Source organism: Pieris rapae, chromosome 13 (genome assembly GCF_905147795.1).
Source record: "Pieris rapae chromosome 13, ilPieRapa1.1, whole genome shotgun sequence".
Classification (NCBI taxonomy): Eukaryota; Metazoa; Arthropoda; class Insecta; order Lepidoptera; family Pieridae; genus Pieris; species Pieris rapae.
The window spans coordinates 10,018,331-10,043,781 of NC_059521.1; the positions used below are offsets into that span (position 1 = coordinate 10,018,331).

The 25,451-nt window shown below is 31.6% G+C and overlaps 1 protein-coding gene across 2 annotated transcripts; it reads right to left on the reverse strand.

The window, feature by feature from the left end:
* LOC110998325 (fasciclin-2) lies at positions 1–23,182 on the reverse strand. Of its 2 annotated transcripts, XM_022266888.2 has the most exons (16): positions 22,977–23,182; positions 10,713–10,866; positions 10,145–10,302; positions 9,208–9,341; positions 8,258–8,398; positions 7,726–7,863; positions 7,308–7,448; positions 6,657–6,796; positions 6,069–6,181; positions 5,545–5,692; positions 4,973–5,168; positions 4,354–4,631; positions 3,847–3,970; positions 3,489–3,657; positions 1,701–1,869; positions 1–1,039 (listed from the first exon to the last, which is right to left on the reverse strand). In XM_022266888.2, exons 1-16 carry the CDS (start codon positions 23,026–23,028, stop codon positions 922–924), a joined length of 2,373 nt encoding a protein of 790 aa, XP_022122580.2. In that variant the 5' UTR covers positions 23,029–23,182; the 3' UTR covers positions 1–921. The 2 variants fall into 2 exon arrangements, with proteins under 2 accessions (XP_022122580.2, XP_022122581.2); XM_022266889.2 differs by lacking the exon at positions 22,977–23,182 and having other exon boundaries at positions 10,145–10,297; positions 10,713–10,826.
* Between the last annotated feature and the right edge of the window lie 2,269 nt (positions 23,183–25,451).

Below are 25,451 nucleotides of genomic sequence, written 5' to 3' on the forward strand. Positions count from 1 at the left end.
TTTTTTAAACTTTATTATAATCTTTGGTTTTTACAACACATTTATAGACAGAACTATTACTAAATTTTAAAATAAATAATTGGTGAGTTACATCTATAACATCAATTAATGTATGTACATTAATATATCAAATACATACAATAAGTATATTATAATCCGAAACTTATCAAAATTTAGATTTAACTTACATACTATACAATAAAATATTAGAACCGCGGCGTTAGTGCTATACTGTTGACTAATATTTATACCAAATTATTGTATTTCCATATTATTTGTGTAGTTTAGCTTCAGAGTTTCAGGTTTAAGAGAATTACATACAAGATACTCTATACCTAATGCGATAGCTACTGAAAAACCTATTATGAAATTTCCTCGTTCAAACCTTGGTTAGTGTTTCCTCACTTAAGAAGCCTTAATTAAACGTAACGTAAACTATTACAAATAAAAAATATGACGATAAAGACACATGCTCCTAATATTTACAATTGCATACATATTACATAGGTATATACCTAATCATAAACATAACGTAGCACGAGTAACAACATGGAAATTTTATGCGGTAATCATCGACCTTCAGAGGCAATCAACAGTTATTATAAGTAATTTTGTATGTAAAAGATTTATATATTTTAATAAAATACTCTAATATAAGCGTAGGTCTGACGTATAACTGAAATTGAATCTTTTTTGTATTGTTGCCTGTGGTAAGAGAATTTGTTTAGTTATTTGAGTTAGTAACGCTTTATTTTCGCGTTTTGTTTAGTGAAAAGTTTCATATTTATTATTATGAAAAAATAAAGATGTTCAATGCAGCTTTATGTTAGGTCCGCATAGTAATATAATAAGTTATATTACTAGTTTTACATATTTCACATTAAAAATAATTGTGTCGAAAATATATACTGATTATCAAAATCATACGGCAGAATGTTTCCCCGTGACGACGCCCGTGTTTTTATTATATTCAAACTCCTTGTGCCCATCACTTGATCGTCCAATTTCTGTGGTTTCTCTAAGAAGTCCTTTTCTATCCCTAAAATGAGAAAAGAAAATCGTGTTTATAAATATTGTAGTGAAACGGCCTCATTGTAAAACGTGGACTATAGATGGTTCCGTTTGTTACCATGGTTACTGTGTTTACAGGAAAATTGGGAAAAAGGAAAACCATCGTTCCAACACGAAGCTATTTTAGTCAAACCCATAACATTAAAATAAATTGTATGACATCTTTACATGACATCTTACGCTATTCAAAGAATTATTGATTTTAAATTTAAGAAATTGGTAAGATCTACTTTTTTCCAAGACTTCTTTAAATCTTCTTTAAATTTTCTATAACATAGAGAATAGGAAGCACAACTTGGATATGAAGGGTATGGAAGCAGATGAAAGAGACCTAGTTGTGACAGGACACTATGATCGCCACAGCGTAGATTTGGTTAGGTTATGTAACTCAAACACGTGTTTATATATATTATACTGGGTGCCAGCAATAAAGTAATCATAATAATAAATATATTTTAAATGGAAATTATATCAGTTTAACCCTGTTTATTTATTAAATAAGATTAAGTAAAGAACTAAGTTTTAAGGCTGATAATAATATATATGATTTAGAGAATCTTACAGCCGTACTCTGAAATCTATTAAGAGATGTAGGTAAGTTCAGTCCAGTGTAATAAGAAAAATATTACCGTGCATTAATCGTCTCAGTTTTCTTATCCTTCTTGTGAACGCAACTTGCAATGACGCCTTTCTTTTTTAGCACCAGAAGTAAGAAGTCTAAAAGAATTAGACCTAGGAATACCGCCACCAGGACGATTCCTAATGTTGACCCAGCTGTAAGTGCTCCCGGTTCTCGCTCTGAAGAATTAAATCATATCTTGTTCATAATATAGTAGTTTAGTTACAAACGCATATCTTTAGGAGATTCTGCGTTCGATTATTTTGGGTTTCTAGGCAAAATAAGTATTATCTATACATGATTGGCTTTCAATTTTGTCGAAAAATTTTGTATGATATGCTATTGGGTCATTTTGAAATCTTACTTATCTATACTAATATTATAAAGAGGAAAGGTTTGATTTTTTGTTTGTTTGTTTGTTTGTATGAATTGAATAGGCTCCGAAACTACAGGACCGATTTTAAAAATTCTTTCACCATTCGAAAGCTACATTATCCACGAGTAATATAGGCTTTAAATTTTGAACAAAAATAGGGTTCCGTAAGATATTAGGGTTTTTCGGACACAAGGTGTAAAAAATCAACGAAAAAAGTTACTTATTTTGCGTACCCTGCCTAAACTATTAAAGATAGAACCATAAAATGTTCTAAGTAATTGTAGATCTTATAAATATCTACAAAAAAGTCCGTGACACACCTATCTATGTAGAGTGATGCACAATAACCATAAATGATATACATAAAGGACATTTGCCAGGTCAGCTAGTTTTTAATAAGGAGAACGATTTGCCCAATACCTATGTCTTTCAGTAGAATTATACATATCTTCATATACTAATAATCGATTATTTATATATTGTACCTGATATAACTACAATATTTATTACAATCCTTATGCACTGCATTTATTTAACAAGTGATTTATGTTAAGTCACGGTTTAAAAGAAACAGAAGTAAAATAACAAAGAAAAGGAAATTGCATTAATATTTAAAGAAAATGCAATTGTATTGTCCCGCAAACGTGTTGTGGATATTTTATGTTTTTAAGTTAAAGTTACTTAAGAATTACACTTTGAAAATGTATTATTTATTACGTAAAAAAATAACTCTTGCACTTGAGTTATAAGAGCTCTTATTTAGTCTGAGTTCCGGGTTCAATTTACTATTCAGAATGAACATATAACCCAAATACCATAACGTATTGTTTTTTGTACAATTTTGATTTGTAAGAAATTGAGTGAAATATATTTATATCTGTGGTCATTCAACCTATACTCATAAGTCAAATAAGGTATTCCAAAAGTCTTAGGCGAACGTCGATTCACTTACAACAGGGAAGTGACATTTCTTGTTCTCTCCAAGCTACCTCCAAAGCAAACTTGGCAATGCACAAACGCGGAATAATAGCGATTAGAAAAAGTTTTTTTTTTTCAAACACATTATGTAGAGAAATTGTTTCTAATTAAATTCTGTCAATCTGGATTGAATGTCTAAGGAACAATTGTGTTAAAACGGAGGTTCCTGAAATGGTGATTTATTTATTTATTGAAGTTTACATATCATAATCATAATATATCTAAAATATTTGTCAATTTTGGTAAATATACATGTTTTCTTTATATTTGATAAGCCCACTAGGGAATATAGCTTCGAAAAAGTACTATTCAATCCCTTATAACAACGAAGCGAATATATATAAGAATTAAAATTCAATTATTGTTAATAAAATTTGTGTTAGATCACATATAACTTGATAGGGTAGTATGGTTTGCAAAACATTATCAGAAACACACATTTACCTGGTAATGTGATGTATGTCGAAGCAATCGATGAATTTCCGAGAACATTGTGAGCTACCAGCTCGAAGTAATACGTCATATTTCCTTCTAAATTGTTTAAATAAAACTCATTTGTCGGGTCAATCGTTTCTTCGATGCACTCATTATATTGAATTGCCAAATACACCACCTAAAATAATTGCAGTTTGATGTTTATCGAATGATTAAAACAATATAAAATAAATTACATTTAATAATTAGACACGTTTCTCTTTTAAATTTTTTTACCTGTTTGCTAATATCGAAAACTAAATTTAAACACCATCGTTTAGTCGCTTTTTACGTTGCAGATTCTTAAATATAAATACAAATACATTACCGGACAATAGCGAATTACGTAGTAATCAATTTGTTCGCCGTTGTCTTCTTCAACTTTCCATTTGAGGATTCCACTCTTTATCGATTCCATATCTGTACTCCAAGTAGGTTCTTCGGGGCTCGATCTGAAATCATGTCTTATTATTAGTTCAAAACATTCCTTAGACAGTACGAACAAAATTTTAATTATGTTGCGAAATTTAAATAGTATATATTTTAATAAAGTATCAAGAATATTTAAGTGGCGGAAAGCTCTCGTATACGCACGTCGGCGTTAAAGAAGCAAGAAACTCGTTAAAAATATTAACTGATATTAACTTGAATTTATTACATTATTAACTACTCAACGTTTAGTACGCTTTTAAATCAATTGAGGTCAGACAGACTGCCACATCATTAAAACACTTTTAAATGTAGTAGGCCCTTAAATAAAAATAAAACTTCTAGAGTGGTTTAAATAAAAATTGGTATAATAATAACCATTAACTCACACGAAATTGTAACTTACTTTTCAAGTGTAACAAATTCAAGATAATTGCTCCAAGATCCCGCTCCCACATCATTGACCGCTGCGAATTTAATTAAATAAGTACTATTGGGCTTCAACTTATTTATTTTGTATGGCCTGTCGATTGACCACGTTCGATTAATATGAATATCTGTTATATTATAATTCTTCAAAAGATCGTATTCCGCAGTGAATCCTACGACTGGCGGTCCATTAATTTGTTCTGGTCCTACGATAGCAAATATCGCAGACGTTGAAGTAATATTCATTATGATCACCTGAAAAGAATGAATTATGAAACATGATAAAGTCCTATTCTTATCTGATAAAGTACTTAAAAGAAAAAGATATAGTTTTCCTTTTTCATTTTCAAAATATTTCTAGAGTCTCTCTGACGGCCAGACCTAAGAATATACTGATATACTTTTTAATTAATACTCTGACAAAATTGTTTTTAAGATTTTTAATCTATAAGGAATAAGCATTTATACTTAAATCTTTATTGGGTTTAAATTAGATGCTTGATTTGAACGGCCCAAGAATGTGATTTAAAAAAAAATTAACGTGACTCCTAGATATAAGAAAAGTTTTAAAATTTGTATTTATAAACATTCCTCACATTTCTAACAGGCGGCGGTGCGAAGCCTTGCAAAAATACGACGACTTTCTTTGCTGTACCGTAGTCGTTTTTGGCAATGCATTCATAAACCCCGTACATTGTGTTGTTGTCAAATGTAACGGGTACATTATTATCGTTTAGTATAATCCTGTTGATTTCCAATTGTTTTTCAGTTGATATATCTCGACTTTCGTATCTGAAATGATGTTAGGAAAATTAAGTTTCATCATCAGAATACGAAATTCCACCCGTATCACCTCGACGCCCACCGTTCCACAACTGAAGACAATTTTTACCGCGCACCACCGGAAAGAAAGGAAGGAAGCTGCCCACTGAAGTATTTCCGAACCAATTCGACTTAGGGTTCTTCAAGAAAACAGCGTACTTTTTTCTTAAAATGCCGGCAACGCGCAAAGTGTGTGTCTATTGGCGGCGTTATCACTTAACATTAGATGAGTTTTATTTTAATTAGTAGTAGTTTATAAAGCTATTATCAAACTTCCAGAAGTTCTTTCATTTCAAGTTCATGAGGTTATTGTTTATTAGTATTTTGGATATAATAAAAAACGTACCTCCATGTTATATTCGCCGGTGGATTACTCTCCTGGTCGCAGCTTAGGTTAACTGTATTTCCATTCCAACCCCAGACATTCTCAATCGGTTCTTTAAACACGGGTTTGTAAAATACAGTTAAATACATTTCAGCGGTTGCTGAGTCCGCTGGAAAAATTTATTATAATGAAATATTAACTTGATGAATGACTAGCCTCTACTTTTGTGTCTTGATATTTTAATGTAAATAATATTGTAAATAGATGTCTTGGAGAAGACGTACATTTAATTTCAAGTACCCTCTAAAAGGCTTTATTTAAGAAATTTATTAAATTTTTCTTAAAAACGTAAGATTCTATCTACGAGATATAGATACTTTCATCTTGATATCAATTTTTACTGAGCCTAGTATTCAACCAACAAACATAACTAAATACAAACACTAAGCGTGGCTGTAACTGAATAATCAAAAAGCTATAATACTCCTCTGAAGGTTAATTCTTTTTTCTTATCCTTTTAGGCATTAAATACTACTTCTACTTACCATCATTCGTTGCATTACAAATGTAACTCCCCTCATGACTTCTATTTACTCTTAAAAAAGATAAATATAGCTCTGCCTCAGTATCACTTATAACTTTGCTATCCCAAACTATACTGAAAGAAATATACATTTATGATAAAATTAGCAATAATTTTCTCCTTCGACCACGGCTCTTCATTTCAGACTGTTGATAGGAGAAATAAGGAACTGTCATACTCTGAAGTGTTGGGTTCAGCACAAATCAAGAAACCGACAGATTTATAATACGCGCTCCCCCGTCATTAGTCATTATTAAAAAAGAGTGGATGCAATTGAAAGATTTCTTTCGCCGCCTTATATGCTCGTAGCTTAGCCTACGGGGACATGAGAGGGCATCCTCTCTGGAAGTAAGAGTGCTGAGTGCGCAGTAAAACAGTCCTCTGTGCATCCCACCCTACCGCAAAACCACACCCGTGGTCACTTGCGCATTTTAGCTGGACTTCCACGGCTTTGCCTATATATTTATACGAAGCTCAAACAAATTTACTGACATAACTTAGAGACAGACTGAACAACAAATTTAGATTTTGAGCATTACATTAAATTTACCTTAAATCGTCAGATTCACCGAAAAAGGCAACATTTATTTGCGGAATAGGAATTCCTTCAGCTCGGCAGACAACTTGTACGGTGCCATCTTCCACGGCCGTTGCATTTTTAAACTGCGTTATTTTTGGCGGAACTAAGACCTGTTAAATTATACATTTCAGTAGTGGTTTGGGCATTGTAATTTGTACATTTAAATAAAACACATAATTAAGATTGTAATAAATAACTTTTTTAAGACTAAGGACTTGTTTTACAATGTATGGATAAAGTACCAAATAGCTATGCAACACATGCAATTTTTTGGAAGATAAAGGTTCCGAATAAGAAGCTTCGCGTTTTATGACAAAAAGCGCTATCTGACAGTCGTGAAACGCAACAAACACTAGTTTATCCTACCAATTAGTACTAAATAGCTTATTTGGAACTATTCCGGGCATTGTGAAACAGACCCTATGTATAATGTCATCATATTCAAAAAATATTTTAAATAAACCGTCCGTGCGATTTACGAGTACGGAAACAGGTGAAAAGCGTTCTTAAAAATATCAAAGCGACCATATGCTGGAAAGTGAAATTTTTATACCTTATTGAGGTAAGTTCCTCCTTACCTCAGGAATATTTACTGTAACTATAAAATGTTTAACTACTTACGTTTAATCTTATTTGTTTCGAGGCATTTCCAGCTGTATTTGAAGCTATACATTCGTATATTCCCGTATCGTTCTTATCAACATTATCAAATTCTATTTTATTCAATGTTTGCTTATAGTTCGGTTTGCCTTCAACATGCGCCTTAAAACAAATACAGTGAAATTATTTTCCCTGATTAGTCTTATGCACTAACTATATTTAAGTACAGCATCGGTCTTCTGTAATAGCGATAGCGATAGGAACTTCGACGTTCTTGATTGTATTTTAGGTTACAGAGTATCACCGCTGATCCGTCTAAGTGATTTCAAGCCATATAGTTAAAATATACAAATAAAGAAACCGGATACTGTACATTTAAAAAATAACCTCGTCTTTAAGAGGAAATATATAAGACACTTAAACCAATATTATAGCTTACATTTTTGTAAATCTTCTTCCAGCTATACTCTGGCGGTGGTGTTCCACGTGCGAGACACTCCATCGAAATAGATGCCCCTTCATAAGCAATATTTTCAGGAACAGCTACAAGTTCAATTATTTCTGGCATTGTGACTACCTAAGAATTTGTTTTCACAGATAAATAAAATATTGATTACTCATATCCAATTAAAAAATTTATCTTTATACATAACTGTCATTTGATCACAATCCCACCTGATGTTGTGAGATGTCGCCAGACGGCACGAATAGGCAAGAATATTGTAAATATATTTATATGACTGTATAATTGTGTGTTAAAAATAAATATTAGTATTGTAAGGATAAAGAAAAATGTGTAAACGATTTCTTTTAACGTTCTTGGTTCTAATTGTAGATTTTCCCTGGGGTATCGGTAACAACAAACCGGAAAAAACGTAAATGTACCTAACTAGTGTAATTTTATTAACTGGAAAGATGATCTTCGTAAAATATACGCACAATACTTAAAGTGTAATTTTAATAAGCTCTACCTCAACTTTAATGTCGATAGCAACTTCTTCGCCAGTTTCGTAGTCAGCAGCGACGCATTTGTACACGCCGTTGTCTTCTATACTAATGTTGTGTATTAATAATCCTTCTGATGATATTTCGTACTTATTATCATCTGTTATCTATTCAGAAAGACAATAAATCAATGAGAGACAATAAACACACTTAGAAAAATAACAACTTTAGTATTCGTTATAATAATCGTATTATTTGAAAGTTGATACAAAAACTACGAAACCTATACATCTATAAATCTAAGAAACCAAAATACTATATTACATAATAAAAAGGATTCTCTGTGACCTATGAGATCGATCTCTTTACAACTATTTTGTAATTTATACATTTTAAAAGTTTTCATCATACCAGGATTAGATTGTTTCAAATGTCTGATATCTTAACTGGTTCGTCAATGCAAAGTAAAATGAGGCGGATATATGATTTGAAAATTTTAAAATTCTGTCTTAATACATAATACAAATTCACCCTAATTCTTAAGTATTTTATTTTGTATTACATACTCTCAAAAATATTATAATTGAAGGTTATTATCGAAATTATTCTCAGAATTATTACTAAACATGTATAACGTTTAAGCACTGCAGTAATTGAATTAATACTGTTCAAAAAGCACCTCATACGTTTAATGTAACTGCTTTCGCGTGGTAATGCTCGGCCCAGTTAATGTTGGTTTTAAATGTAAGTACCAAATACTAAAACAGAACAAGATATTTTTGCTTATTTTGGGAACGCCTACAATGATTTACCTAAAGTATTATTTTTATATAAGTGTTATTGTTGTCTTTTTTTGTGAAAAAAGTCTTTAAACTTGAATATTTTATATTTGTATGTTAGAAAAATACTAAGTAGATATATTTAATCGAAATTGCATAGAAAAACATTAACATAAACATACATGAGATTGGCTTACCTCAATAGGTTCAAAGTTGTCTTTGTGCCAACTAATTAAGGGATTAATATCACCTTTGGCTTCACATGTTATTAGTGCATCGCTGCCATTAATGACATATTGCGTCTCTTTGGTATTGATGAAGTATGGTGCTTCTGTCATAGGTAAATAATTGCGAAATTAAGTTTTTTATTTGTTATGTGAATTGTATTTTATACAAATAGTACAAGATACAAATAAATTGCTATGTCAAAGTTTTCAGTGGTTTTGAAGCTTTCAGTAGTTCTAGATTAACGATAGGAAATAATCTCAGAATCATTTTTCATATTACTTGAGGTATTTTAGTTTTGCTGGCTGGCTTCTTGGCTATGGTCTACGATTTTTATTTAAAATCACATGAGAATTTCATCCGTTTGTCCCTATTTTGTTTGCATGTTTATTCAACCCCAAGCGTGTTTTTTTTATAAAACAGGGGTCAAGCGGGCTCATCTGATCTTAAGTGAGACCGGCAGAGGGCTCGCGAGTTGCCGGCCTTTTAAGAATTGGTACGACTATAACTTGAAGTCGAATTGGCTTGGAAATACTCAAATGGTTCCAGATAATGGTTGTTCACATCAGGAACTGCCTTAGGAAATGCTCAATGTTGATTCCTAATAATGATACGGGTAGAATTTCGTATTCTGCCTCGACATATTTCAGCAATTTACACTTGCTATGAAGATAAACGTGAGGTTACGAAACGTGGTAGACATAATATTTGATCATCATACATAGATGACTGATTAGGTAGCCTTCATCTATAAAAAATATAAGCAAATAGAATCGTAAATTTAAACTGTAGCTTGATTTATGTATTTTATCTATCCTATATCTTCCAAACAGCTGGGTTAGTACCATGTGCTGAGAAGGACTAATTAATAATTATTATATTTCCAGCTATTAATATTTATGTACGTACCATATGCTTGGACGTCATATGTGTGGACATAAGTTGTCTCGTTATATACAGTGAAACACTTGTATTCACCGGATGATGATTTGCTCATGTTTGTTATGTACAAACTATTTGTGAGTTCGTCCCACCATTCAGTGTATACGTTCGATTTTGTACCTGGTCTTGTGGAAATAATTATTAAAGATTAAACTAGTAATCACATTTCAATTTATAGAAACTGATTTAAATTACTTGTTTTTTTAATTAGGCATCAAATATAATCAAGGATAAAGAGAGGAAACATTGCCTGGTAAGGGGTGATCAGATGAAAAAAATTCAGGCATTTGAATTAATAATTTCATAGATATTATACAACTAGCTATTCTCCTCGCTTCAGCGACAGTTATATAGCCTGCCTCGATAAAGGGAGTTTAACATAAAAATATTTATCAAATTAAACCTGGACTTTTTTAGTTCAGGCCGATCAACCAACTGAACCCTTTAGCTTAATTTTATTGTATTTGTTTTAATATAGTCATAAGTTAGCAATTACTTTATTTAATAAATGAAATTGAATGAATATAGTTATTACCCCGGTGGCATTATTTCCTTATCATTAGGATCAAACCATTTTAGAATAACAACTGCAGGTGGTCGCTCGTCACATCGGCACTCCATGTAAAAAGAACTGCCCGTTTTTAATCTGTATTCATGGTTTTGATTGCCAATAAAGCAGGTGGTGCATTCTGAAACAATTTAAATAATATTTAACATGTTTGCTTATATAGGGAAAATAATATAAAATAGTTTAACTAGTACTATTGGCTTAGTGGCTATTGACTGTATCGTTAAGGTCGTAGGTACCATCTCCAGCTGTGCGCCAATCGACTTTCTTTCTACGCAATTTAACATTCGCTCGAATAAATAAAGAAAATATCGTCAGGAAGCCGGCATTAGACCCAAAATGGTAGACATTGTGTGTCAGTCTGATCACTTCTCTTTTAAACAAATGATCATGACATAGTGCAACAAATATTTTTTTTAAATATATTTATTGTATGCACATTCATTTATACCGAGGGTTTTGTACAATAAATTTTAATAATGGTGATTTAGTTCATTTTTTAAAATAAGCAAATGGGAAAGAACGCTATTTGTAAATTACAATCGTTGTAGAACCTAATGTATATGATCAATCATTGATTTATTATTAAAACATATAACAGTATAATACCTATATAATTGAACTAGCGTCTCTGTAACTCCGTAAATAATTATATATTAATTCATCATAATATCTATGACGCAAAACATCGTAAATTTTAACTAAGACAAATTTGTTGGTAATTCTAGAATCCAAATGAAAGATGGTAGGAGATTTGTTTGGCGAATCTTATTTAAGTTGTGTTCAAGTTTAATATTATTCCTCTGACGTCACAAAGTTTTGTATGAAGTAATTTAATGCTCATCTCGACTTTCAAGATTAATAATAGCATAAATCAATGAAGATTCCGTTTCTATTTTGGAGTCCTCAATCGTACCGGCGATGTTTTGTGACTCATAGCAGAGTCATTCTGATGATGAAGTTTAGGTCTTCAACAATACTCTAAAAGTCTAAATTCTTCAGAATTGGGAGTTGATTTAAATTTCGAAAGTCATAGAATGACAGCTAAATCGCTAAATATTAGACTATTTTCTATAGAGGTCTATCGATCGCAACACTAATGTGATTCCCATATAAATTGTCAAACTTACACTGGTCAATTGAACGCCTAATCAAGAAAGACGGGCGTAATGTAATCAATCAAATTAGTGCTATCGACCAAAACCACATCGAAGGGACGTCTAATGGATAATCTTATAAATAGGTATACGCACGTTGCATTTTATTTTATTAAATATTTAAGGCCTGCCCTGCCTTTAATGACTAGACATTTATTTAAAAAAAGTATATGATGGAAAAATAGCGCTGATATTGACATTGTATGTCACAGAGCTCAAAAATAACAAATCAAAGTCTTATCAGTTTATAACCGTTAATACTTATGGTTCATTCGATAATACTACTAGATCTACAAATTACAGACTATTTGATAGTTTGTAGTAATAGTAATTTTATAGACTGTATAAATAAATAGATTAAAGGTCAAATTAGTTCAATACCGTTAATACTTGTTATTTATTTGTCAATGTTGATATATTTTAAATTAACGATGACGAAGTACTGATATATTATTAATTATAAATAAATAAAATATATCATTACTTTACCGATTTCAAACTTAATGTCAATATTAAAGTAATCAATTAACATTCGTTTTTTCGAGTGCCGTTTGAAGCTAAGTCGCAGAAACAGTACCTAGAAGAAATGTCCCGAAACTTGTTTATCATAAATTCGCTGCTGTAATATCAGGCTCTGGTTGGTACGGTCCTCAGCCGAACTGAGCGGTCGAACCAAGCAGAAGCCTTTAAAAAATTGAATGTAATGTCTAAATTAAACAGCTAATACCAAAAAACTAATATTTGACAGCAATTCTGACGTCATTGTCTGTCATTGTGTTTTGCAGGACCTGATTTTGTTTAAAAAAATGTACGCAACAAATCATAGCAACTACTTGGGTATAAATTTTTTAAGACGGTGATATGCTTATTATATACAAAAATAAGTAATACTGCAACAATAACACCAATCTTTTTAGATTTCAAAGAGGTTTAGAGTAAAATATAATAGTACAGATATCGGACTGCCGCTATCTTGGATCAGAAACCGGATAAGGCGAAGCAAAACCGGCGTCGACTCTCTTCGTCTTTCTCCTCAAGGGCTATACGCCGGCCCCAGTATCCTGCATCAGCAGGTCGTGGACTGGGTGGACTCACTTTTTTTTTAGGAGACTTCGTGCGGAACGATCGTGTTACTACTACCCTACCCTCAGTAAATTGTAAAGGTGTAAATTAAGTACGTATCCTAATCTTTTGATTATTGTTTTTTTCTTAAATTAAAAATCGTGTGTATTCTATTATTTTTAAGTAAATCCTCTTTTGATAACTATTAGTACTATTTCATGCAACAAAATACTGTTTGTGCAGAAGAAACATAATTATGAGTTAGACTTTGAATCTATATTTGCAGTTTCATATGTTAGCCACCTGTAACACATAAAAATAATTTACGTCTCATTCTTGATCGGTGTCAAGACGCTTTGATCTTTGTCTTCACTTTGCTAACACTGGCAAGAATCAACCACATCCGCTTAACCCGATTAACATAGAACATACAATCTTCAATTTAGAAATAAAAATATTTTTTATATTTTTATTGTAATGTAAATCTATTTCCTTTGATTAAAATCGCGTAGCTAGCGTGGACTACGGCCACTTTATTACACATCTGTTCTATAAACCGTTTTATGACCTATTTTTCTAGTAAATTTTCATTTCACCATTTTAATTAAATTATATTTATTAGAATTGAAATGTTGGTTCAAGGAGTTGGTTTATTGTTCTTTCGATATTTCATTTAAAAACATTTTAATACAGAGACAAAATCATAAGTAAAACTTAAATAAAAAGTCACTATTCTACTATAATAATAATAACAATAATAAATCATTTGCTCGCATAATTCAGATTCATTAATTATAAAATATCATATATTAACTATCATAACGACATAATAATAAAAACAATGAAGTTAATTATAATTGTTGTCAAAACTTATGGTCTAAATACTCTGCCAGGCATAAAAGGTACCTTATCTTTAAAAATTTCACCACTTTCCCCTTGAAAGCATTACATGCCAGTAATCTTTAACTTCTGTGTAAGTGATTCTATACTTTGATATGGCGTGCCAAATTTTTAATTCTTCGTGGTACAATGCGTGTTGTATCCCTCGATAGATGCACGCCAGAATATATTTTTAATATCACAAAATCTCTTTCCTATGAGCTATACATAAATTGACAAACACAAGTATGCGTGGAAAAGCCCTAATTTTTTTGTATACCCGTGAATAATTTTGTTCCATTTCCACGCATTGAAAAGAATAAATTACACAAACGTGTCCAAATTAACACAACTAGGTCAATGTTTTGGCTTTTAAATAGAAATGGTAATCACACAAACATTACATCATTCAATTACGTGGAATACATTTTTATAATTTATGCTTTTGAACTTAGACTTGGTAAGCGAGTAGTGTTATGGTGAATTCTGCTAAACGCAAGTTTGAGGGCGTGGGCCCTAAATGGTTGTTTCCTTCTGATATGCGTAACACACGTGTGTCGAAAGAAACCGTCTGCCGTCGTGAAAAACTAATTCATTTTGCACTTACAAAAGTCAGGTTATATTAGGCCAGGTAACCATGAGCGATTATTGCCAGCCTGTTGACTTTCTACAACCAATATACATCGCTGTTTCATACTATGATGTCGCGACTGAATCAAAATTTTGCCTCAGTCTTCGAACGCATTTGTTTCGAAGTGTCTAAATTTCAAAAAAAATATATATGTCTAACATTGGTCAACAAATTAAATCTATTATTAAAAGAACTTATATTTTAATAATCAGATAACTAGAGATATACGAGAGATAACTACCAAAACCAAATGTATTTTTTTATTTGAAATATTTCATTTCAGTATCAGTATGTAGTAGAAAAATAATTAATAACTCAAACCAGATTTAAGTAGCGACTGCACAACATTGATCTGGCAAATTGCACTGACATCATCATATATAATCGTAGGACTTTCAAGGACTCTGGTTTTACGAGAATGTTAATGATATAACACTTTAAAGGATTTGTGTATTGTAGCGGACTTTATACTCAAGCAAGGTCATATTGATTATGGAACATTTGGGAGTGAATGAAAAACTGCTTCTGCAATGAACGTAATTTGTAAGATACTTAAAATAAATTAAAGTGTTGTGTGGCTTTGTTGCTTGGCGGACCTTTTAAAATATATGAAGCATTCTAAAAAATAAGGAAGTATAAAATTAACTCTTGTGACTCAAATTTAATAGTATCTGAACCCACAAAAACTCTACCAATAAATAGGTACTGTACGGTTCTGGGTCCAATGTGCTTTAAAAAATAGAGGATTTTATTTTAACTCTTGGACCAGTCGCGTACAAGAATATGAATAATTTGAATGAATGAAATGTAACCGCCCGTTGCATCCCTTGTAATTTATATATATTGTGTTATTTGTGTTTCTTTCTAGCAACGAAGTGTGAATAAATAAAATAAATAAATAACAGTTGAAGAGACTGCCAACGTCTCGCTATGTTCTCGGGGCGTAACTCTGACGATATAGGAAATCGCCACGCTTATAAAACTCAGAAAGCCTGATTGAGCAAAATGGCCTTGACTCGTACTGGTACTATTAGGCCTGATTATTATTATTTTAACTGCAGTATATCAAATGGAACCTTATGTGCGCTTTGATGTTTTAACGAAGGTTTAGATGAACTTGAATAGTAACACATTGTTCAACGTCGATAGGTTTGTGAGCACAAACTAGAATTGGTCAGTTTTTAACTGTTATAGTTATGTGGCTAATGCATGTAGTGTCTTTAGCTGATATTTTTAGCCTAAAATAGAAGAACCTATTGAAGAACACAGAACCAAAACATTTACCAATAAATTAGCAGTTTTGTACACAATTCCCACTACAGTCTCACAAACATTATAATCGCAATTCAACAATCCAAGTAAAATTACGATAACATTGTCTTACATTGCTATTCTCTTTATATCCATGAAGTTGAGAAAGCAAGTCGTATATTAAGGCCAAGACCAAGATCTCGCCAAAACAACTTTAAGCAACTTCTAGTTTACACTTACACACCTCGGTTTTTAGGTATACGGGGTGTGAAAATAAATATGCTCGAACAAAACTTCAATTGTTTTTGAACAATGGAATGTAGATTTTGGAATGCTAATAATTATTTATTTATTTTCTATAGAAATTTCCGGTAATTCAGCACAGAATCTTAAAATAATAATGTTTGGAATTGGAATTGTGGTTGTGTTTTTGTTACCACAGCTTCAAGCCTTCCTTTCGGAAACATTGACTCAAAGACTAGGACACGAAGCGAAATTCAATAGGATTGATGCAGAATTATATTAAAACACTCTGTATAGTCCCTTTACGATACACAAAGAGTTTTCGCGAATGGAAAACATTTCCCACCCTCTGAGTTATATCGGTTCGTTAGCAGAAAAGCATTGGGAACCGCATCGATGCGATTTAATGTTATTTCTCCCAAGTGAAAGAATTAGCACATTCCAAAATAGCCTGGGGTGATACCCTAAAATGTCTTGGTATAAGTATTTGAATCCCTTACCTAATAAGTGGCTGATACAAATGTAATAGCTTATTTTAAATATATTTGGTAGAACAGGCTTTTCGTTTCATTATCGTAACAATACAGTCCGACTATTTAGTAATCCAAATAGAAGCACTCTGTCGGCGTATTTGACGTTCGCTTTAGAATATTATTTATATACTAAATTAGAATTGCATATGAATCGTCTGACGTCTGATATATGGAATAATATTCAAAGTACAGTATAGATTTTTGTATATTTGCTATCACTGGCACTTCTTGCACTTTAAGTTTACTATTTCGTTTTTTTCTTTAATAGCGTAGCCTGAAAGAGATCGCTTATCAGCTATAAAGCCCGTTGCATTCCTATATTAAGCACTATAAATATTTCTACAATCCAATCAATATTAAGGGCTAATGTCTTATGAAAAACAAGCAAACCGCTTAATTTGGAAATTCATTGAAATTTCTCAGTCAAATAGCAACTAAAATCAAACACATCTAGTCCACCGGGTCATAGGAAGTGCATTTTCATTTGTTACACAAATATCATAACAAACATGTTAATTGCTTTTGTCATCCGTTGATTGTAGTCGCACATTAATCAGTCTCGATCTAAATAAAACTATTTTGCAATTAGACAATACATTTCAAACCATGTACTATATATATAGTAGTATGTATAGCTATACAATACTATTGTGAATAAAATAAATGTTTTGTGATCAATAGAAAATTTACCACATTATTTAGATTTAGGATTATTTATTAAACAAAGGTAAATAACTTGGAGAAGATATTGGATTTTAGGTAAAACTTTACGAAATTAAGATATTTGATCTTTGTTTTCCTCATTAATCCAAATATGTAGCAACATAGAATTAATAAATTGTATGTTTAATTCTAGCACTCTGTTAGACAGCATTTGATTGCTTATATTTGTTTATCTTCCAATCGTTCAATAATAGTTTATCTTTTACATAAAACTGAGTATTTATTGTATGTACATAACTCTAAATTTTGAGTAGTTTTTATTAAAACTGGAAAGAGCATTATTGGCACACGAACAAGAACCCTGAAGAATCTAATTATTGATTATTGATTGAATATAATTATAGTAAGTAACCTACACATAATATTAATATAGAAGTTAGTGCAAACATACGAAAATATTCTACGAATTTCAGATATTTCGATCTATTTCGTAATTCTACGTATGCCACAAGCACATTGTTATAATATTCTCCCGCTATCTACTGCGAATAATCCCATGTAAGCTAAAATCAACAATATCCAGCATTACTGGTGCGCCAGGACTAAACCTGGCTGTATCTATTTGAGATTTGCATCTGACGTTTAAATTTAGAACTGCTAACACTTTGAATAATTATAATTTTGCGCCAGTGTACTCACATTTGAAATGTATGAACTGACTGTTCGTGATGCTATGAATGTATATAAAACCAACTTCGCGCCTTTCCATCTATATAGATTTTTGAGAGAACATTTTAATACAATAAACTCTGTTTTAATAATTGTATACTTATTCAAAATTCATTAATTCATATAGGTAACATAACTTATGAACACTTATGAACGTTAAAAAAAAAATTAATTGAATCTAATTTTACATTTACTGCCAGTTAAAACTTAAATCGGGTAATTTTATATAAGTCAGCTCTAATACTAATACTAATATAGTTATAGTAAATCTTATGATACTTCAACTAGTACTAGATGAAGTATATATATATTTTGTGTACGTGTAGTACAATTTAAAAAAATCCTAAATAAATAGAAAACAACTAGGTAAGCAGTATCAAGTAATGACAACAAGAAATATTTGTTAAAGATGAACATTAAATATACAAACATTAGGTATATAGTTTTATTGTTTCATATGAATCAAATTATGTGCCTTACCTGATTCTTCACAAATAAACATTTTAATTGAAAATTTTTAACTCAAATACACATATATCTTTTCTATCAACGTAAACATTGTGGACGAAGAGAGACGTAAATGAGCTTTAGTTAAAAGAGTGCAACTATTTATTATTATCGAATTTAATATTCGCCAGAACACAACTAATGTAACTACATATATATGTTAAAATTTATAATGAAATGTAATATGTATATAAATATGTACCATGTTAAACTCCACCTTTTAATTATGTAACAATAATTTGCACGCTATGGCATGACATATGTGTGGCGGAATATGTGAAGTTTAGATCGTGTCAACATAATATTTTTGTACCATATTCTGACAAATAAATAAATAATTATTATTTCTAACCCTTTTTTACAGTAAGAAAATGAAGGCCAATAATATTTTGCTTTTATTAAACATGACACACTTCAGAGAAACTATAATTGGTTTTAAACATGAGATTATATATTAACAGACTTTAAGCAATTAATTAGCTGTCTTAAACACAGGCGACGATAAACTCATGTTATGAAGCTAATAACCTAACTAACCTAATTGGCACATAAATAACTTCCAAGTTACATTATTATGGGAATTTAATATGACTATGGAACGCGTTTCCGCGGTTACATGAAAGGAAAGATAGTTGAGGTTTATTTTGCTGCTGCTTCGAATAAGAGAGCATTTTTATGATGCTAACTATTGCAAACATTTACTATAGGAAGGCAATTGAATATATTTTTATTTATATGACGTGTTGTATGGCGCACGTTTCTTAAAGCTAAATTTAAGTGCAAAAATCAAGATTTATTATTCAAACTTCTAGACCTTTCCGAAGATCGCGTTTTGGTCAAAGCTAACTGATGTCCAGACTAAGGATTCTGATAAACGGGCTAGGTCTGGATATCCATAGTTCCTAAGCTCAGAAAAAAATCGATTCTTCTCTAGTTTTAATAATTACATTGTTTTGTTTAATTAATTATTTATCTCTTCGTGTATATTTGTTTGCCTACAAGTGCGTGCCACATTAAAAATTGTATTTTAAGTTGTACCAATTTATCAGTACGCCAAACGTTTAACTTGTACTAATAAATATATATTGAGTTTCTGTTTACCTAGAACCCGAATTGTCTATAGTGAAAGCTGATAACGAAATCTTAATGAAGGGATATTCCATACATCAAAATTAACAGTTTTTAACAGTGATTAATGTTCACAAATATTCTTCAGACGCGTTTTTATTTTTAGAATGTTAGAGAAAGTAGATATACCGAAAGCGCTAATGATAAAATTATTAATAAATTGTGAGAGAGATAAATGCAAGGAGGTTTTTCCAACTTCAGTTAATATTATATTTAGTATAAGTAACTATACCTGATTCTAAGGGGTATGGTAATAGTATGTAGGCAGTAATTTACACGAATGCAGAATATAACCAACCCTATGTTACTATTTAATCTAACTTCATTAGACGATTCATTCATTTTTCCACTCCGGACTTTTAGCTAAAGACAATACTATATAACATTTAAATATCCATATAACCAAAAACTTTTACCACATCCAAAAACTTAGCTGTAACGAAATTGCTACATAACATCGGTACCAATCATAGACACACAATTGAACTGTAATATTTATTAAATATATTTGGGAATTTTTATTATTACAAACGTGCTAATATTTTTGATATACGTCCGTGATTATTTCATACAAATAATTATCAAAGAATTGCGCACCTGAATTCTCAGAAGGCTAGGAAACAAGTTCTGTGAAAGAAGTTATCAAGTCCGCAGCGAGCTAACGTTTATTTGTGAACTAAAGTTTAAACTTGTGTTCATAAAGCAACAATGCATTTCCCTGGGAATAAGCTGAGATTGCATCGAGATAAATAAATTATCACCCTGGCTCGTTATGATCTTGGAATAGTCTGCTTTGTCTTGCACCTCTTGTTTAATTTTATTTTAACCCTTTCTGTATTCTAGGTACTTTGCAGGTAATTCAAAAAGTCACTAAGAAATTGCGTGTTTACATGATGGTAAAGCTTGGGTCTGTGCCACGCTAGATAAAATATATTAAATCCCTGAAATATATTAAAAAGCGTTTTCGCATACGCGATTTCCATACCCCATATAACGCGGTGATTCCTCCTATAACGCGGAGATTTCTCAAGGTATATTTCCGTAGTGTATAATTTATAACGATTTGTCAAGGTTTAGTACAGTAGTAGCATAAAGTTACAAACAGTACAAAACTATTTTGATATTCGAAATGCGTTCGATTCAAAATTGATTGTCGAATCAAAGTCGTCCAATTTATTTTCATCCGAGACTCAACCGAGTCACAGCCTTTATTAGAACGTTGTGACATAATGTGGCGCACATAATTGTAGGAATTGCTAGTCATTCGCCACTTAACGAGCTCAACTGGCTGAGAGTATAAGTTCTGTGTTTGATATTGTATTAATTCATTACTGTTTTAAATATTGTTCAACCATTTTTACAATACGTTTCGAGGATTAGACAATGTCTAATCTTACGAAAGAAATTATTTTATGCAGATTGATCTGAAAATGTTAATCTGAATTTTAGTTATTATTTTATGGCACAAACGGGCAGAAACCTCCTCTGATGTGATACTGTCGCCCATCACTCAGAGGGCTTACGAAGGCGTCGCCGGCCACTTAAGAAGAGAACGCTTTTCTTAAAGGACCCTAATTGAATAGCTAGCTTTAGGAGTTATGCGGGCTAATATCTGTTGCTGAGTTTCATTATCGGACGTCAAGGCAGGATACAAAGTACCATCCGTATCACCTTGACGTCCGTCGGTTCACAATAGAGCGTCTCTTAGTTTTTGCCGCGCACTATGTTGAACCAACAGCCCACTGAAGTATTTCTGAACCAATTCGAAGAGTCCTTCAAAAAAAGAGCATACCAATTCTTAAAGGCCGGAACACACTTCCGAATCATCTGGCAATGTGAATGTCAATGGGCGCTATCACCTAACATCAGGTGAGCCCCTGCCCTCATTACATTAATGAAAATTATTTTATTTTTTTAACTATTGCTGCATGTGTTCCATGCTTACAACATAGATAGTTCGAATAAGTTCATCAATCACAAAAGTTTACAGCAGCTGTTATAAATTATTAAAGTTCATGTGACGAATCACATAACTTTCAATACTTTTTACGTACTAACAACTGAGGGCACTCGGTGTCAAACTTCTGTTAACGAATTACAGACGTTAACCGACCTATTTTATTGTCCGTTAAGGGAACTGACAAAAGTCCTATAATTATGTAATTTGTGTTTCCCAATTAATTTATCATGTTTATTGTCAGTTTAGGGTCCATCTGTTAGGATAGGATTGTTTTTAATATATAAATTAAATAAATGGCCCGATACAATGTTTAAATAGTCTGTAATTTAATCTTCAGCAAACCGCTAGTAATTTTAAAAATCCAAACCATAGAAGAATAATGAGTATGAAATAACCTTGTGAAATATTAAAAAACATATTCACTGCGGCATATTGCACAATTGTCATCCGGCGCATTCTAAAAAATGTATATGTATCATATGAAATGAATAGGAATATGTTACATGTGATACATTTTCATACGTATTACGTTACGTCCTTCATGACCATTGATCTTGTCGCTGCATTCTAAATTATACCACTGCACTGGTACACTGTAACTTTAATAGTGATGGCGATCTTGATTAATTTTAGTATGCAACTGTGATATATACAATACAATATAAGGCCTATAGGCCTTATTACCAGTAGCGTATGTAATTTGTGTTCGGGCTATTAGTAGTTATAGAGTATCATCAATGCTGCGTTTTAAAAAAAAATCTGCTTTTTATTATAAAAATTATGCCTGTTTTCGAATGACTGACTAATGTTAACCGTTATGTTGATTAGATATGAAAATTTAAGCAGTATTGGCAGTAGGTTCCTCGTGCGACTCTCATCCCTGAAGTAGTAGGTTCGATCCCTGTATACCAATGGATATTCCTTCTCTGTGCGCATATAACATTCGCTCGAACGGTGAAGGAAAACATTCGGAGGAAACCAGCTTGCCTTAGACCCAAAAAGTCGACGGCGTGTGTCAGGCACAGGAGGCTGATCATCTACTAGTAGATTGACAATTCATCATGAAACGGATACAGACATTGAAGTAAAAAGGTCGTAATGCCACTGATTTATTTATTTTTAAATATGAAATTATAACTCACAAGTGATATAATATTTACATAATAATCAATGGTAAATTATTAATACTAAATGACTCTGCGCGAGTATTTTCCGTTCCAGGTGCAATTAATTATAACTGGGTACATTAAATAAACATGAAATCCTATATTTTATTAATAATAGTTCCTATGTATAATAAAGCAAAAAAAACATTCACGACTAAAAGTCAAAAGTTATGTCTATGAATGTGGCGTTGAATGAAACATTAATTTGTTTAAAATATAAAATAATAGAATTACATTTACGCTTTTTTTAATTATTATTTAATCTTAATATTGTTTATGATAACGGAAAAGAAAAACTTCTCATTGTTCTTCAAAAACTTACCAGAAATAATAACAAAAAACGTCAGACGAAATACAAGATATCTCCAATTCATTTTAACAACAGGTGACAAAAGAATCCAAACTATGTTTTCCCGCGCAACCACAGACTTCCAAATTGTCAGGACGCGATCGGATAGCTGCACTAATTGATTTGAGCGGTTGTCTCACGTACACGGCGTCACACGACTGACGTTTCTAGTTTCAAACGACACACGCTGGAAACGCGTATATTGTTGTAAACATCACGCTTATTTTTAGAGCTATTTCAATAGAAACGCTGGCATGCCATAGAATGGAATGCTAGGTACTTTTCAGGAGACTTAGTTGCGAGTCTGATTAAAGGGCGACAGTAAAAGGAGATTATTAATGCTAACATTAATAATAATTTATTTACAAGAATATGGTACAAAAATGTTATGGTGTTACAATCTAATGTTCGCATATTCTGCAACGCACAATGGAGTGCTAATTTGGCTTAAATGTAATTTTAGATAGAAGTTCCATACATTATTAGTCATATAGTCAATTCTTATATTTTTATCATTACATCATCACATTATTAAAATATATCATAAATTTATATTAATTATTTCACGAAAATATTAAATAATGGCATAATATTACTTTCTTTACGGATTAAGTCACGTTTAAGATTTGAAAATAAGTCATGCAGATATTTCATGTTTTTAGCCATAACTTTTAATTAAATATATTGTTGTAAACACGAACTTGTCGAACCAAAACTGATACATAGTCTAACTTCTTAATATCTAGTATTAGTAACGGCAAATTTACGGCAGGAAGGTAGTTGCTGCAGGATTGTTCGTTAGGTAGTATGATAATTAAGTACCAAAGAAAATTTATAAATTTTTTAATATAAATTATGAGAATAAAATAGGAAATACTGCACCAGTCTTACACGTGTCCGAAATTCGAATAAAAACCTCTGATCAACCATAACGCCTCATTTAACGTTTTTATTAAGACAATTAATAAAATGTCTAACAACGATAACCGCTCTTAGGCAAACTGTTATTCATTTATTACGGTTAAGCTTTGTGAAAAATGCAAGCTAATTTCGGGGGAAATGAGTTTTCTTTTCATATTTTTCCTTATCTCTGTACTCAATCGTTTTTGTTCTGCTAATGCGATGATATTTTTAACAATATCTACCCTTTCAAGGATCTTTTGAATCTTGCTAGGAGGGAAATAACAAGCAATCTGCTTTTTCTTCTTCAATAAATCGCTAATGTTTAAATACAATGTAAAAGGGTACGAAAACAACTGCAACGTTTGCTGCATATTGCAAAGATTAATAAATGAATTATTATTCAGATCTTGGATTTCTGCAACTGAAACTGATTTCATTCTTCATAGTAAAATGGCTATAAAAATCTGTGCCTAACACGTTGATAATTTTTGGGTATGTGCAATGTCAGAAGTTTACCTTCACAGTACTTACAAGAATTTTCTACAGTACAAAGTACAAAGAAGAATCGATTGGTGCCTGGCATTTTAAAGACAACTTCAGAGATAGAAATTGAACAATTAGAAATCCGGAAATTTTTGACGTGCCATTTCAGACTTTAAGATCTCTGCATTTTTATAACTACTTAATCTCTTTAATATAATATCTGCGAAGGCAATTGTATTTAAAGTTACTTACAAAGACTTATAGATTACCTGGCACTTTGAGGCAAATGCTAATTTTTTATAATGTTCGTTTTGCTTTACAATTGAGTTATCTCTTAGACTTATATAGATCATATATTTTATAATGATTAAGAGCCCTATTTATTGTATGTATCTCGCCTATTCTTTTCTAATACAACGCATCAACAACTAGCAATTAAAATTAACACCCATTTCAACATACATTAATATGACCTACATGTCGCTTACAATGTGTTTACACGAGAATAAAGCTTATTACAATTAACTAAAATCCAAATTCAGCTGCAATAAATAAATATAACGTGATGAATTGTTCCGTAAACACTCATAATCTTCTTAAGACTCTAACATACGCCGATGACTTTGAGGATTTGACCTCTACTACAAACAATAATTTACTAACGCCATCTAGTCTAACAAAATAGTGAATAGTCTAACAAAACTACGTGAATACGAAACCAATTATTAGCTAAATATAAAAATTTATAAATAAATCTTTGTCTAGAAAAAATGGTGGCTGCCAATTATTTAACTAGTACATACATGATTTTTTTACATGTTTAATTCGTTCTGAGGTTAAAACTTTTTAATGTCAGTATTGCTAAAATACCGAAACCGAGTCATCATCATCAGCTGACGATGGACTCTGATGGTTGGTACTGGATCTCGAGGATGGTAAGCAGTAGACATACCGTCATTGAGCTCGTTGTAATCAGCTCAGCGAAACGATACTAGAAATGTGACTATATGAACCTGATGATGGACTCCGAAGGTGAGTAGTGGATCTCGAGGATGGTAAGCA